The sequence below is a fragment of the Scophthalmus maximus genome, chromosome 8, assembly GCF_022379125.1.
Source record: "Scophthalmus maximus strain ysfricsl-2021 chromosome 8, ASM2237912v1, whole genome shotgun sequence".
Taxonomy (NCBI): Eukaryota; Metazoa; Chordata; class Actinopteri; order Pleuronectiformes; family Scophthalmidae; genus Scophthalmus; species Scophthalmus maximus.
In genome coordinates, this window is record NC_061522.1 from 1,872,350 (window position 1) to 1,887,306 (window position 14,957).

General features: G+C 47.2%; 1 protein-coding gene across 12 annotated transcripts in view; it reads right to left on the reverse strand.

The window, feature by feature from the left end:
* Positions 1 to 1,331: 1,331 nt before the first annotated feature.
* The window catches only part of LOC118313008 (CREB3 regulatory factor-like), a 32,428-nt gene continuing 18,802 nt past the window's right edge, over positions 1,332 to 14,957 (reverse strand). For all 12 annotated transcript variants that reach the window (XM_035638161.2, XM_035638156.2, XM_035638167.2 and 9 more), the window contains exons 8-10: positions 13,395 to 13,468; positions 8,894 to 9,022; positions 1,332 to 8,442 (exon numbers count right to left, since the gene is read on the reverse strand). In XM_035638161.2, the coding sequence (XP_035494054.2) occupies positions 8,327 to 8,442; positions 8,894 to 9,022; positions 13,395 to 13,468 (319 nt within the window). In that variant the 3' untranslated portion in view covers positions 1,332 to 8,326. The remainder of the gene's footprint in view (positions 8,443 to 8,893; positions 9,023 to 13,394; positions 13,469 to 14,957) is intronic.

The following is a 14,957-nucleotide window of genomic DNA, read 5'->3' on the forward strand; positions in this document are numbered from 1 at the left end:
GTTATGGCTTTTCCTTGTAATAATACAACTTTATTCTCAAAATATTTCCAATTTATTCTTGTAAAATTACGACTTTACTCTCATAATATTACGACTTCATTCTCGTAATATTTTGACTTTATTCTCATAATATTATGATCTTTTTTCTTGCAATAATGTGACTTTTTTTCTTGTAATAGTCCGACTTTACTCTCGTAATATGACGATTTTACTCTCATAAATGTAAGAATTTATTCTCAAAGTCTCAAATCTTTCTTCTCTCAACGTGGCCCCTAATACTCCGTGACAGTTCATTTTGTAATTTTTAAATTTTTCCTCCTCCCGACTGTGGGATTTTTTCTTTTCCTGCTGCTCCGCTGATGTTCGGACAAACCGAGGGAACAAAATCGCCGAGCGCGTCTTTCCAAGATCTGGGCGTCGTGCAATGATGAGCAAGTGATTCACAGAAGGGAACAAGTGACTTTTTTGTTTTTGTTTTAAATGACGGTATCTTTTAACATCAATGTGAACAGAAACGATTCCATTCCAAATAAAGGATCCTTTCCTTTTGGAGCTAACGTTGACTTAGTTTTGTGTTGGTACAGTGATGTCATCTTCGCCACGGGCTCCATTTAGTGGACTCCTCTGGAGCTTTCGCCCAACACGGAATGAGAAATTTGAACGTCTCACTGACAAAACTCTCGTCTGCTGGAGGAGATTTTGTGACGTTTGAGTTTGTCGTCTCAACTGACGTTGCCCAAGGTGAAGAATGAATTTGAACCTCAGCTGTGTTTCCTGTTATAAAAGCTTATGAGCATGATTTTACATACAGAAATGACTAATCTTAAGACAGTTATATATATATATATATATATATATATATATACACACACATATATACACCAAAGGAGTTTTCTAGTGTTGTTGAATTATAAATCAGGATTTTGAGATTTCACTGAGGTACGCAGATGATCCAGAGCAACGGGGTGAGGGACACGAATCAAGGAGACGAGGAGACGAGCTGCGAGGACGCAGCCGTGGGTCGTGAGCGCGGCAGCCTGAACGCTGCTCTCCTGCGAGACAACACTGAGGGCTATCATGTCGTCCTGAAGCATCAGAGCAGGTATGAAGGGGGAAGTTGTGTAAAAGCCACTTTTGTAACCCGTGCAGTGACACACTCCGGCCTGCTGGTGGTGCTGTGACCTGCCGGTCCTCTCGGCTGAACCGACACGAGACAAAACACCTCAACACCAGAGTTTTGTCTTTGTCTTTCTCCTCGTGGTAATGGATCAATTATCAGTTTGAGCTTCACTTCAGGAAAAAGAAGAAAAAAAAGGAAAACGTCAAGTCGGTTTTTATTTTAAAAATATACTTTAATACAACAGCTGCATATAAATATTAAAATATACATTATACAGGTGAACAAGTACACTCACACAAAACCCAAACAAATAAAATATTAGGCTTCTATTTGTACGGCACTTCTTGTATTTTTTTTGTTTGCTTTTGTTTGTTTTTTTTCCCTACTATTTTCTTAAAAGGTTATTAACTGACAAAAGGAGTTGTACATAAAGATGCGTTAATGTGTTAACAGGTCCGAAGTATTTACTGTAGTACTGCGAGTACTGACAGACAGACGGAGGGAAGGAGAAGTTGCTGTACAGTATATGACATGATAAGATAGGAATGTTTTGCTCGTCTCTTGGGTCCTTTTCTCCCGTCATTCATTACAGTTTTAGATTAAAGATCCAGTAGGTGTCTGATTATAATTTTTTCATTGTCTTTCCCTTTTCCCGCTCAAGTCCATGTCCGGCCTTCGACACTCGAACGACCGAATCGGTTTTGGTGAAAGCCACGAGATGCGTTTTTAGTTTCAGCCTCGGTCATCGTCACAGTTGTGACCAGAGAGTTGAGCAATCTGCGCCTCCAATCTCTGGTGATATTTAAACAAATAATAATTAAATTATACATTATTTACGCTGCCCGCTTTCGTCAAAAAGTTCTGTGCGCCCGACCAAGAAATAGTGCCAAAGAATATCCTCCCATAGACGCAGCAATTTTAATTTTCGCCACTTTTATTTTCTCGGTACAAATTAAACCGACAACATATTGACAACAAAAAGGTTCAAGGTGCTGGTCGGTGGGTGTCGCGAGCTCAGCTAACGTCCCTCTGGCTGCAGCTTCATACAGAGCAGAGACAGATATGAGAGTGATATCAATCTTCTCCGCTAACTGTCGGTAAGAAAGCTAAGAACTTTGAAAATTAAAAAAAAAACAGTACGGAAGCTGGTACAGACGACTGTGTGATGCCTCAGTAAAATTGTTGTTGTCAGGTTGATTTTTCTATATTGTCTTTACAGAAGTAATAACATTCATGTGTTTTTGGATGTGTCATTTCCTGAAATTTTTTTTTCACAATTTAGGGAAATGGGCTTAACCACTTCTTGGAGTTGGCAGCAAAGTGATTTTTTTAAATCTGCAAAGACAAAAGTCATGCGGTAGTAATTGTCGTTAAAGCTCCTGAAGTCGTGAATAAATCAAGTCCTTCAGTCGTTGACGGGGGGCAAACAAACCAAATTACCCGACGTCGCTCTGATTTAAGTCCTGATTGGTGCACAGAAGTTTACCTCTGTCGTTTCCACCTGAGCCCCGCCCACTTTAAACCAGTGAGGCGAAACACAGTCGAAAGACAAAACACACAAGTGTCTTATTGAAAAACAATGAAAAGCTACTTGAACTCCCGCAGAACGTGGCGTGAACATGTAGGATCTTCTCATCACAGATAGTTTTTTTTGGAAAGATCGTCAGAGAGAGATTCCACGTAACGATAAGACCAACTCGAACCGGCCTCCTCCAGCCCGACATCGCTCTGCGTGGACTAACACCGTCCTCCCCAGACGGAGGATAGCTCAGCGACACGGGAGACGAGGGCCTGGAGACGCGGGTCGACTCGGCTGAAGTCGTCCTCGGGAGCTGTCGAGAGCGCGACAGGCGGCGGAGGCAGAGGTGGTGGACGGCACCAAAAGGTTTCGGAGTAACTTCCCCCAGGCTAAGTGCCATTCTCCCTGTTCTCCTCTGCCCCGGAGGCCCCGTCGCCTTTGAAACCCGAGAGGCCCGAGTGTCTCCGACAATGTGAGCGCTGGAGCGGAGTGGGGACGGGCACCCGGAGGTCAGCAGCGTCCCACCAGTGTAGGTTTACTGATGGGTCCATTCAGCCCGCCTGTCCCAAAAGAAACCCTCAGCGGCGGTGACTGAGAGGACCGTCAGTCCTCTTATTCAGGCGGACTCTAACTTTTCACACGCGTCGACCTGTCGCTTAGGGGTCGAGTTCAGGGTCGGGATGTTTTCATCGACAGAGCTGGAGAGAAAAGTCCACCAGGGGGCCGCAAATTATGATTCATTTTCCAACGTGTTCATCTGTCATCAGAGCCCGAGTTATGGGTTTCAGACCGGTACTAACTTAAAGGTCCCATGGACCATAATATTTTTGCTTGTAATTTGACTTATTTGCAGATCAAAATGGTTGATTCTTTTTTTCTTTGGTTCTGGTTGTCACATGTTTTGTTGCACTACAAATATCCACCGGAGGCACTAGAGAGGCATTTCCAATATAAATTACAGCTGTTTTACATATTGAATATAAAGTTTGAAGCTAATTTTCTTCTTTCCAAAACATTTTTTGAGACTAAAAGTGCTGGAAAACTCACGGGGTCTTTCACCTGGGCGGGGCTAAACGACGTGACCACGCCCCCTTTAACTATTCACCCGGCACGTTTCAACTAGACAAATGGACGAGTCGGCCATTTTGTATTCATTTTTTTGATTGACAGCCATTTTAAACTGAATTCCTCCGACAGAATTAAATAATCGGCCCGACAATAAGTGGTTATAGTCACAGCGCCACCTACTGGAGAGATTCTGTTTTGCGACGGAAGGAAAAAGTTCAGCAACATTACACATTTGAGCCTGACCGAAAATGAAACGGACGTCAACTGTCAATTCAGAAAAGCATTGACGATACATCCACGCGCGAGCTTCACCCGTCAACTGGTCACTCCGCTGAGCAAGAAGATAACGGATTAGAGGTCCGTGAGTCAGACGCCTCGCTCGGCCGTCCGGTGGATATCGGCCCATTTGGCAGCAGATGGTTATTGGCCGCTGCGTGGATCCAACTCTGGATCCAAAACTACTTTCTTCCCCAGAAAAACGCCGGTGAGCATCAGACGAGTTTCCGGTTTCTGTTTTTGCTTCTCGCGAGCGCGGAAGTAACTCAGACTTTTGCAAAGTCACTGTCCATATGAGGTCAGAGTTGGATCAATCTGTGAGACCGCGAGCGTCACATCTGTGTTCCTGAGATCCCAGCTGTTCCTCGGTTGACCCCCCCCCCACCCCCCCCCACCCGGTCAGGACCGCCGTCATGAAAACATTCCGTCTTTGGGTCAGTCCAGTTTCCGCCCTCAGAATATCTGCCTCCTGCTTCCGGGTACACACAAACAAGGAGCTTTCTGGGAATCAGGAATGTGAGCGGAGACAAGTGGCCCTGCCAAGACCGGCCCCTCCCCCATCGACGCTTCACCGCTAAAGGGACAAACCGTGACATAAAGAGGAGAAAATGGGGGAGAGATCAAAAATGCTGTGGTTTTAATTTGAAGGAGGAAAAAAACAAAACCCCTGATATGATAATTTACTCGCTAGTCGTTTTGGACGTGCGGGGGGGCTTCTCTCTCTCCAGCTCAGTTTCTTTCTTTTTTTGGCATATAGATCAATGTACACGGCAGATGGTGCGTCGCGTTGCGTAACGCGGCGTCGGAGTGAGAGAAAAGGAAAACATCAGGACACACTTCTCAAGTTGTTCAAAGCGGAATCTCCCCCGAACCCCGACGACCTCCACCCCCTACGACGCCGACAGATGGTGCGTGCAACGATGTTAAACTTGACCCGAGTGCGCCGTCGTTTTTCGCTCCTCGTTTTTCTTCTTCTGTTGTTTTTTTGAATGTTTTGTGTGCGGCTGCGTGGGGGCATGTGGGGCGGGGAGGCAGCTGCCAGCACGAGATCCTGTGACTCCGCTGGCAGCGTCGCCAAGCTTCCCCAAGCCCCTGGGAGAAAAGTGGGAGGCGGCAGGAATGCACCTTTAATCAAACAGGCTGAGGAGTTGTCCTTCTGCCGGCCTCTGCGCTTCGACTCGTGCTACATCGTCTGTCGTTTTTTTGGGGGGGCGGGGGGGGGGGGGGGGGGGGCAGGTTTCCGCGCTGGCGTTTTCCAGAAGCCTCGGTGACATCAGAGCCTCCCGCCGCTCGCGTCGTTTCTTGCGAGGCCGCGGGCTTATGAGTGTTTGGCCGCAAGAGCTAAGAGAGCTCTGTTCGCCAGCAGCAGCAGCAGCAGAACCCTTCCAGCTCAACAACAGGAATCTGATGACAGTACAGTTCTGCATCCACGCGAGCACAGGGCGACGTTTCCCAGGAAATTAGAAACAAAACAAACAAGGATGCAGAAACCAAAACAGGAGCGACACTAAAGCGCCCGCCTGAACGTTTCATATATATATAGATATCTATATATATCCACAGCTTTTCGAACTAGACCACGAGCGGGGGGGGGGGGTGCTTTAGGTTAACTGCCCCTCTGCCCCCTGACGGAGGCAGGAAATGGGAGTTTCCAAAAAGGAGGCGGAACAGTGTCAAAGAGCAGCAGCAGCTTTTGGAACGCAGCCAAGTCGGGAGATTACTGAGCTCACTTTTACATTTCTTTTTCCCAGAGATGATGATTCACAGGAACCCGGTTCCAGCTCCTGGTTGTTGTTGTCGTCTGTTTTCCACCTTTCGGGTTTGTAAAGGAGAAGATTTTGGTTGGATTCTTTTTTTCGTTTTTTGTTTTTTTTTGGAAGGAAGCCTGTCGGGTTTTTTTGTTTCTTTTTTTTCTTTTTCTGTTCAGAGTGAAGTCAAGCGAGGCCAAGCCCGGAGCAGTAGTCATGGTTACTTTTTCTTTTCTCTTTTTTTTTTACCTTGTAATAGGGTTTGAGATCAGGCAGAATCACACAGGTCCCTGTGGCATCGAGCTCCAGGCACTTCAGAAAGGCGTCGTTATGCAAACTGCCCGTTACAACAACGATGTGTGCCCCACAGGTCAACCCCCCCTCGCCCCCCACCGCCCCCCCAGTCAGCAGTTACCGCCTGACCCCTCCGCTCAGGTCCGCATTGCTTTTAAAAAAAGTCTCCGTCATACAGTAGCACCACACGGACACAGACCCCGACCGCCGGACGGTCGCGACTTCCCCAATCAATATCTGTCTCTTTTTCAAAAACAAAAGGTGCCACGAGTCTTCTTTCTTTGGTCCTCCCTCTCTTTTGGAGGACGTCCTCTTTGAAAAGGTGCTCGGTTGCTCTCACCGCAGTGCAATTTCAAAAGGGTCCTTTGACATTTCATGTCCGACAAACATTTCTTTTAGAGACCTCGTCACGCGTCGGTCTGCAGCTTTCGGCCACAGGAAGAAGAGAAAGGCATATTTCATCTCTCCAGGCCGACGCCCACTTTGTGGGCCACTGTGGCATTGCCAAATAACAACAACAACAAAAAATCATAATCATAATATTTAACAAAGGACAAAAGAACAAATTAAACTTATTTGCTTTCTAAGATCTACAAGTATTTTTTTTTTCTTCTTTCTATTTGTCGTTGCAATTCAGGAAGGTGCGCTACATAATAATCTGGTCAGGGGTCGAGGAGAGGGCTCGGGGGGGGGGGGGGGCACTTCCCTTTTTGTGGGTGAAAATAATGCTGCCTTCACGTGGTCATCGGAATTTTGGTAAATACGCGTTGCGCGTGAACGCCCCTCTAGAGTCGTCATAACGGGCGTGGAAACTCTGAGATCATTTTCATACCCGAGTGGGGCGACCAGAAGAGGAACAGATTCAGTGATGGATGGGACGTCTTCATCTTTAACAGTGCAACTTGTGATCTATGTTCACCTGACTTGATATGGACCAGTGCTATTTATGCTTCTGTCCGTAACCAACGGACTGTAGTTACATCAGCCACGTCGCCATTTTTTTCAATTTGTCTCCGGCAGCGAGGCACTCGAACGTGACATTCTCGCAATCCCGACTTCACGCGTGGGAAAGTGGGATCTTTTTTTCCCGACGGGCACGTGAAGGCAGCGCGATGAAAGCCCCCGCAGAGAAGCTGAAGGAGCAACCGGGGCTGCAGAGCTCAGATCTGAGCAGGCAGGAAGTGACAAGACAGGAAGTGACCACGGCCTCTCAGACACATGGCGGTAGTGCATTTAGGGTGAAAGTGGGAGGGGTTAGAGTCTGTTCGGTGATGTCATCCTTTGAGGACGCATGACAGCGATCAAAACATTTCACTTAAAGTCTTGTTTTGTTTTCAGATATAATGACGTGGTGATGGTTGGCAGCATCTGAGCGGTTCAGCAGTCTCAGTCGTCTTTGGTCAGTTTGAATTAAGGTGCAGTTTTTTTTCTCTCTCTCTCTCTTTTTAAAAAACTTTTGATGGGGGTGAAGTGGGTGTTAAAGAGGGAGGGGGCTGTGGGGCCGGGGTATTAAAGCTCCGAGGACTTTTCCACGACAAAAAACACACTCGCGTGCACGAACAGCTGCTCCGGCTTCGGGGCGACACTCGCCGCGTATCCCAACGCTGACCGGCATTTTAGGTGCCGATGCGATCCGAATGGTAAGCAGTGTTTCTACAGGGAGCCCAGTCGCTCGCCCACACACACACACACACACACACACACACACGCCTCTTTGTTTTCCCGGCCTGGGCTCCTCCCACTTCCTTATTGGAGCACTTCCTCTATCCTCAAATGCCCCCCCGCCCCCCTTGGCCCTCGGCTCACTACCGGCCCCCTGCCGACAACTACAACCATCTACTAAACAGTGCAATCTCTATTCATAGGCACAATGGGGTACAAATACAGCACACATAGAGGGAGAGAGGAACACTACACACTCATACAGTATGTTACATGTCCAACACACACACACACGCACACACACACACACAGACGGACAGAACATAGAAGACGGCAGCAGCAGCTCTGGTCTGGTGGAGGTTGTGTTGCAGCCGAGCGGCGAAGGCGGCTGCCGTTCGGAGGGCGGGGCCAACAGGAGAGGACGCGGAGCAAGGTGGCAATTTACTCCCATTTTGTTTAGGCTACTCCGTCCTCCTCCGCCCTCCTCCGTCCTCTTCTATCTCCACCTCTGCGTCACCTCGTCGCTCTTGCGTTTACACCGCGAGAGTGTGGCGGCGGTGCAGAGAAGCTCGGTTCAGCTCAGGTTGGTTGGTGCTGGGCGGCGGAGGCGAGGCGAGGGGGAGGTGCAGTGGGGTGGGTTTACCCCGCCGTCTCGTCTCCTTGCTGCGGAGGCTCTTTGCGCTGGTTCTGGCCGCCGGCACTGGCCGCCAAAATCCTCTGCACAAAGTCTTTGGTCCGCCCGGCGACCAAAGGCCCTGCGGTCGTCATGGAAACAAAATTAGGACTTTGGAAGGAGGAGAAAAGAAAAGAAAAAAAAGGGCCAAAACAGAAATAGTTCCGGACAGGAAAAAAAAATCCAAACACACAAAATGAGCAAAGGTTCAGACGTAAACACTGTAAAAAAAAAAAAGATGTCATGGTCACTGTAATGTTTATGTTGTATGCTGAAATGTTTCAGTTCCTCTTTTGGATCCTTTTTGTTTACTTGGAGCCGGACGTGTTTAATAAACTCCTCAGATTTACAGACAGTAAAGTGAAAATTCATGAGTGGATGTCGTCAGGACGAGGAACATTTAAGAAACAGTTTGTCAAAAGTGCAAAACACAAGATAAAGATCTACGAACATGACTTACTCTTAAAAAAAATACAATCAAAGTTTGAATACGATTTAGGCGTGTGTGTGTGTGTGTGTGTGTGTCCTCTCACCGCTGGACTCTCGGAGGATGTCTTCCAGGCGCTGCGTCATCCCTCGTTCGTCCGCGTCCTCGTCCTCGCTGCTCTCCACCCGTCGCCTGATCACCTCCTTGATCCGCAGCAGAGCTCCGAGCAGGTTCTCTGCGCAAAGAGATGGAAAAACAATGATTCTAGTCTCAGAGCAGCAGATGAATACCACGGGGGGGGGGGGGGGGGGGGGGGGGGGGGGCTCACTTGCAGCAAGGCCAAATTCATACCCATAATAGAATGGGAAGAACCCATAAAAGAACCCATACAGAATTGGAAGAACCCTTTCTAGGAACCCACAAAGAATGGGAAGAACCCATAAAAGAACTCATAGACAATGGAAGAACCCGTAAAGAACCTTGCTCTTGATATATTTCTCTACCAAAGATCAAACCAAACCTTTACACCCTTGTTCTGAAATTATAATTTGAATCAGGCACCTCATCTCATCACAGAAGAAACTAACAAGTTAGCTCCTGTTCTGATCAGTCCAGCTGAACACACAGGCGGCCTCACGGCTCAGTGTACTTTTCCTGCTTCCAAGTTTTTCCTCCTCCTTGTTTTTGCTGCCAATAAAACCGTTTTTTCCTTACACTCGCTTCTGTCGCCTGAACGCAACCCTTGTAGACACAGATGGAGCACTTGAGCTCCTCGAACGTGCCGCTCACGCGTCGCCGCCTGTGTCGACACGGTGTCTGACAAAGTGTTCGCCGCCAACTTTGGGAATTTGACAGTTTGCTTTCTAAGATCTAAGAAGTGTTTTTTTTTCCTTATTCTTACTTTCTATTCGTCGTTGCAATTCAGGAAGGTGCGCTACACAATAATCCGGTCAGGGGGTCCAGGAGAGATAGTTGAGATAGTTGGGGCGACCGGAACCTTTCGACATGCGGAGAAGAGATACAGATTCAGTAATGGATGGTACGTAATTCTTTATTACAAACAGATGTTGCTCGTGTGCAACATCTGCCCAGTGTCTGTAATCAATGTTCACTTGACTTGGTATGGACCAGTTCTATTTATGGTTCTATCCGTAACAAACGCACTATTGTCTGCCAGCGCGGTGCAAAGTCTTACATCCGCCACGTCGCCATCTTTTTCAATAAGCTCCGACAACAAAGCACTTGAACGTGACATTCTCGTAATCCCGACTTCGCACGTGGGAAAGTAGGATCTTCCCACAAGCACGTGAAGTTTTTTCCCCCCGATACAAATGTTCACACTTTGGTTTTGACTCAAAAAAGAAAAAGAAAATGAGGTTCCAGGCCAAACAACACAAAGCATTTCAGTTCCCCAAAAACGAAGGCCACGTTTCCCACAAACCCTGACGCCTCATGGGACGAAAAGGGAGTTTGCTCTGAAGAATAAAAGGGAAAGTGGGTTCATAGCAAAGTTGAACTTGAGTCAAGTGAAAACCGAGAGACCACCCAGCTGCTCATTGGCCGACACACACCGACACTGGGCAGCGCTCAGCTGTAAATGTGTCATGATGTCGAGCGGTTGCTCTCCTCCGCCGACCAGCCCCGACTCATCTAAAATACTGCACGCGTGATAAAAAACTGAGTGTTATTTTGTCATGACTAGCATATGAATTCTTGAGTCGATTGGAGGTTCGTGCCCAAGGTCTTCGGGAAATAATCTCAGAATCCGAACACAAAACGTCTCCGAGCCTAAACGTCCAGCAGGTTTCCTTCCTCACTAGAGCCCCAAAAGATTATGAATTCATCATTTCAGCCTTTTTGGGGATGTGGCCTGAGAAGAACCCCTAACATTTCTGTGTGGATGCGGACTAAGGGGCGGATCCAGATATTCATTTTGTTTTCACAATCTTTAACTATATTTTTTTGACAAATAAAATCTTTTAGGTTTTCAGACCACTTCCCTTTTTTCTTTCATATTTCCACGATAAGATCCAAACAATCATGTGTAGGATTGTGCTCTCCTGAGCGTCATTCTAGTCCATTAATATTATTATTCTTCTTATTATATTTCTTATCGATGCCTTGCTCTGCCGTCCCCAACACAAAGAACAGACTCTGACATATTTATTTTCCAGTAAAGTCGCTCGTCCGTCGTCCGTCTGTCGACAGAACAAGATTAATTTGAGATTTAACTGATGGTGTGAATCATCAGCCTGCGTCGTCTGTGATATTGGCTCCTCCCCCTGTGGGGTCATGTGACCTGACGGCGCCATGACACTGCCCTCCCCTCCCCTCCCGTCAGCGGGTGCGTTATGCTGGTACTGATCCGACTACTCGTTTGTCAAGCGTTCTTCTCTGCAGGGGAGTGTGTGTGTGTGTGTGTGTGTGGGCAAAGGACTATGTTTAACATGCACACACACACACACACACACACACACGCAAACACGCACACATTCACTGTAACTGCGCTGGCGTGACGCCGACTTGTTGAACGCTGCTGAACATGTGTGCGTTTTGTATAAAAAGCTAATTACACTGACGGAAGGAGAAAGAGAGAGAGAGTGTGTGCGTGTGTGTGTGTGTGTGTGTGTTTTGGCTTCAAGCCAGGAGGACGAAAATTCACGGGAGCCACAAGTAAAGCAATGAATGAATTCTCGGGCCGGGATCAAGAATGACTGGAATGTAAAAGAACAAATAAAAAAAAGGGGGGGGGGGGACAAAAGGAAGCTGGATGTCGGTTGGTTAGGTTTGAATCCGAGGTCTGGGAGGCGGAGCCAGGCGGGTCCGGGCTGACAGATTGGGCAGAGCGGAGGTTGCTGGTTATCAGGAAGACAAGGTGAACTCACCCGGTTCAGGTTTATCCCAAAATAAATGTGTGTTCACGCTGTTCGTCACTGAGGTGGGTCACTGTCAGCTTCCTGCAGCCACCTGCACCTTCACAGTGTCTTGAGGAAAGAGGATCTCTCGGGTATTTTGTAGCTTGATAGTAGTTTGTTGTTTTTTTCATGAAGAGGCCGGATGCGCCGCACCACAGTTGGGAGCCATCAATCAAATCAAATCAATTAAACGCAGCATAAACTCCGGTTTCCGTTACTGGAGAAGACATTAAGACATTTTCTGCAGAAGAAGTCAGTTGGTCTCCACCGAAGACAAGGTTATTATTTATCAAATATAATATCAATATCCTTTTTTGAAAACATCTTTCAAGGGTCGCACCAATTTACTGAACATACATCACTCACACGATGGCTGGAGCTGCTTCTCTTTGGCGAAGCGTCTGATGTCAGATGGTAGTGATGATGATGATGATGATGATAAACAGAGTCCGTTTTAAAAGAGCAGCCAGACTAATCCTCAAATGCGTATTTTGGCCTGGTACCTCTCAGTTCAGTTTCGATTTCCGAGAGGGCGTTGCCAACGGACGCTGAGCAGAACGCCTCCGGCCGCAATTGGACAAACCTACAACCAGTGAGAGCAACGGATAACGTGACGTCTGTTGAGCGACGAGAAAATGTCCACGGACCAGAGCGGAGAGGAGACGATGTCTGTGAACCAGTGCTTTTGTGGGAGAAATGTGGAAATATCAGCTACTTTTAGTCAAATGCTCGTTCGTCAGCGACAGCCATCTTGGTTGTTTACAAAAATCTCCGCGTCAGGTATCAACTCCGCCCACTATCAGATAATCGGTTGTGATTTGGACCGGCGAGATTTCTGCCGCTTGGAAAATCACTTTCCAATTGAGGGGGTCAAGACTCTGAGTCTGGCAGAACTCGTCTGGGTCCTAGTGCTGTTTGCTTAACAAACCAGTTTACCATTTTTTATGCGCTGCTATAACGTGGCTGACCTACACTCCGCACTGTCCCTGAACGCATTCTTGTTTACATGGAGGACCGACGGTGGCAGCTGCTCATGCTCAGGGTTCGCTGTGGATCAGAGGTGGCAAGCTCTCAAGGTTGCCCCCTTTGGTCGACCAAGATGGTTGCGTAAGACATTGCTCCTGTAACGCTGCCTAGTTCCCTTTCTGCATGATGTTGCCTTTTGTATACAATGCTTTGAAAAAAAAACGGGTTGAATGATCTCAAATGACTCAGCGGGGCACCAGCGATAGTTGCATGGCAAACAGAACAGCGCTGCAGGAGCGGATGACCCGGATTGGGTGTTCCAGTTATCACACACACACACAGAGCCACAGCTCGTCGTGATGTAAGGTTTCACGTAATATTTTATTAACGTAAGAGCAGAGGAGTGTTTATTTCAGGTGAGGCAATGCACCACGCTGCACTGAAGCCTGCTGATAAGAAAACGTGCAAAATACTGAGCATGCTGATGGGTAATGTTCAATAAATCAGCAGTTGCAAGTCGCCGAGCTGAAACGCGCTCCGTCATGGCCGACCTCATTTTCATACATCACATTTTCAAGCTGTCGGGATAAAACCTGACACTTTCCAGCTTAGGATCTAAATCAAGTTTGGTTGAACCCCGCCGGTTTTACGATTTCCTCAATCCATAAAAGGGAGAACACAATCCTTCGGCGTGTAAATCATGTAAATAATAAACGGGGTACTGACCGTACTCCTGGTTGAGCCCCCACAGCTTGATCTTGTTGGCTTCGTGCTGGGCCTTCTTCTTCAGCCGGCAGGCCCTGGAAGAAAAAAAGGGAAACCGCCGTCATTCTCTGGAACAGGAAACTCTGCTCCAGAGTATTCCCGTTCTCCACATGATCCTGTTACTGCGTCGGCTGGCTCGCGCTGCGAGCAGCTGGAGAGCGATGAGGAGGAGGAGGATGTATTTCAAAAAAAGCGCGAGGTGGACTCGCTGAAAACCTCCCGTGGTCCCTCCGCTCCTCCAAGTACCATTTAACACCACGACTCTGAAGGGATACGGCTGCTTTGGTTTCAGCATATTTAGGGGTTCAAATCATTCGCAGCAGTGAATGAATCAATCACTGCTTGTAAAATATTAATGCATCTCAAGGGGACTATTCTCTCTCTTCACACATACACACTTCCTGCAGCTGTGAGTCAGCTAAATGAAACTTAAGGACGCAAACCACTTGCCGCAAGGCCAGTAACGTTGGACAGGATCCTCCCCTCTGTGTGTCTCTGCTTGTTGAAATGTTACATTACGTCTCAGCCACGGTTCTCTTTTCATACCGCACTCCCCTGCTGGTTTTTGGGGAGGACGCGGACGACCGCACAACAACTTCACTGTTCCTAATCACCGTGGGGAAGGCAATGACAAAGCACAGAGGATGTTCCAACAACATCGATCCAAAAGATGTTGTTTTTTAAATTGCTAACAGTGTTTCCCTACCTACCCACAGGCCGTTGTAGGAATTTCAAACAGTCCTTCCTGTTACGCCAAAAATAGCCCCAAAAAGAAGACATTCTGTTCGCCGTGATGGATTGCCTGCATCTGCAAATTGATTTCATTACTGTACTGAATGAGAAGAAAGCAGTGGCTGCCCGGAGGTAGGAAAAACACATTCACCAAATTGAAATCCTCTGTATGGGTTTGGAAAATGGCCACGGTGGCTTGTCTTTAAAGATGCTTTGAGATGAATCCAAACCAGAGGCTTAACCATCACACGAAGAGAGGTATCCGTTTTTTGGAGGAGAGGGATTCAGAAGCTTTGTCACCGTGTTGTGGAAAATGATGCGGATCTAAATCTTTTGACGGTTCAGAGAGACATCTCTGACAGGAGATATAATTCACTTGATTTTAAAAGGGAATACTCAAAACACTTTGGTCTTAAAACCGGGAGTTGACGCAGCGAAATTTATTTGCCTGAATATCACATGACCATTAACGTAAACTGGGCATGTGTGTGCTGGCGTAGACAGGAAGTATGTTGTCTGGATTAGACCAGACCAGGGTCTTCTTTACTTGGACCGGTGACGTGATTAGACTTTTACTGACAGTAAATGTTACAGCTTGAAATTCGTAGTCCATGACTGACAAAGACCTACTCTGGAAGCAAACGTGTCTCCTACGTTCCCAAAAGTCTTAGTTTCTGTTCAGCCTAAAACAGAAGCCTTATGGAGATGGTGATCAGCGATATCATTTAATGGAGTTTGGAGGAGAAGTGGAAGTCTGAGTCCCACTGTTGCAGAGGGGACTACCGAAAAACA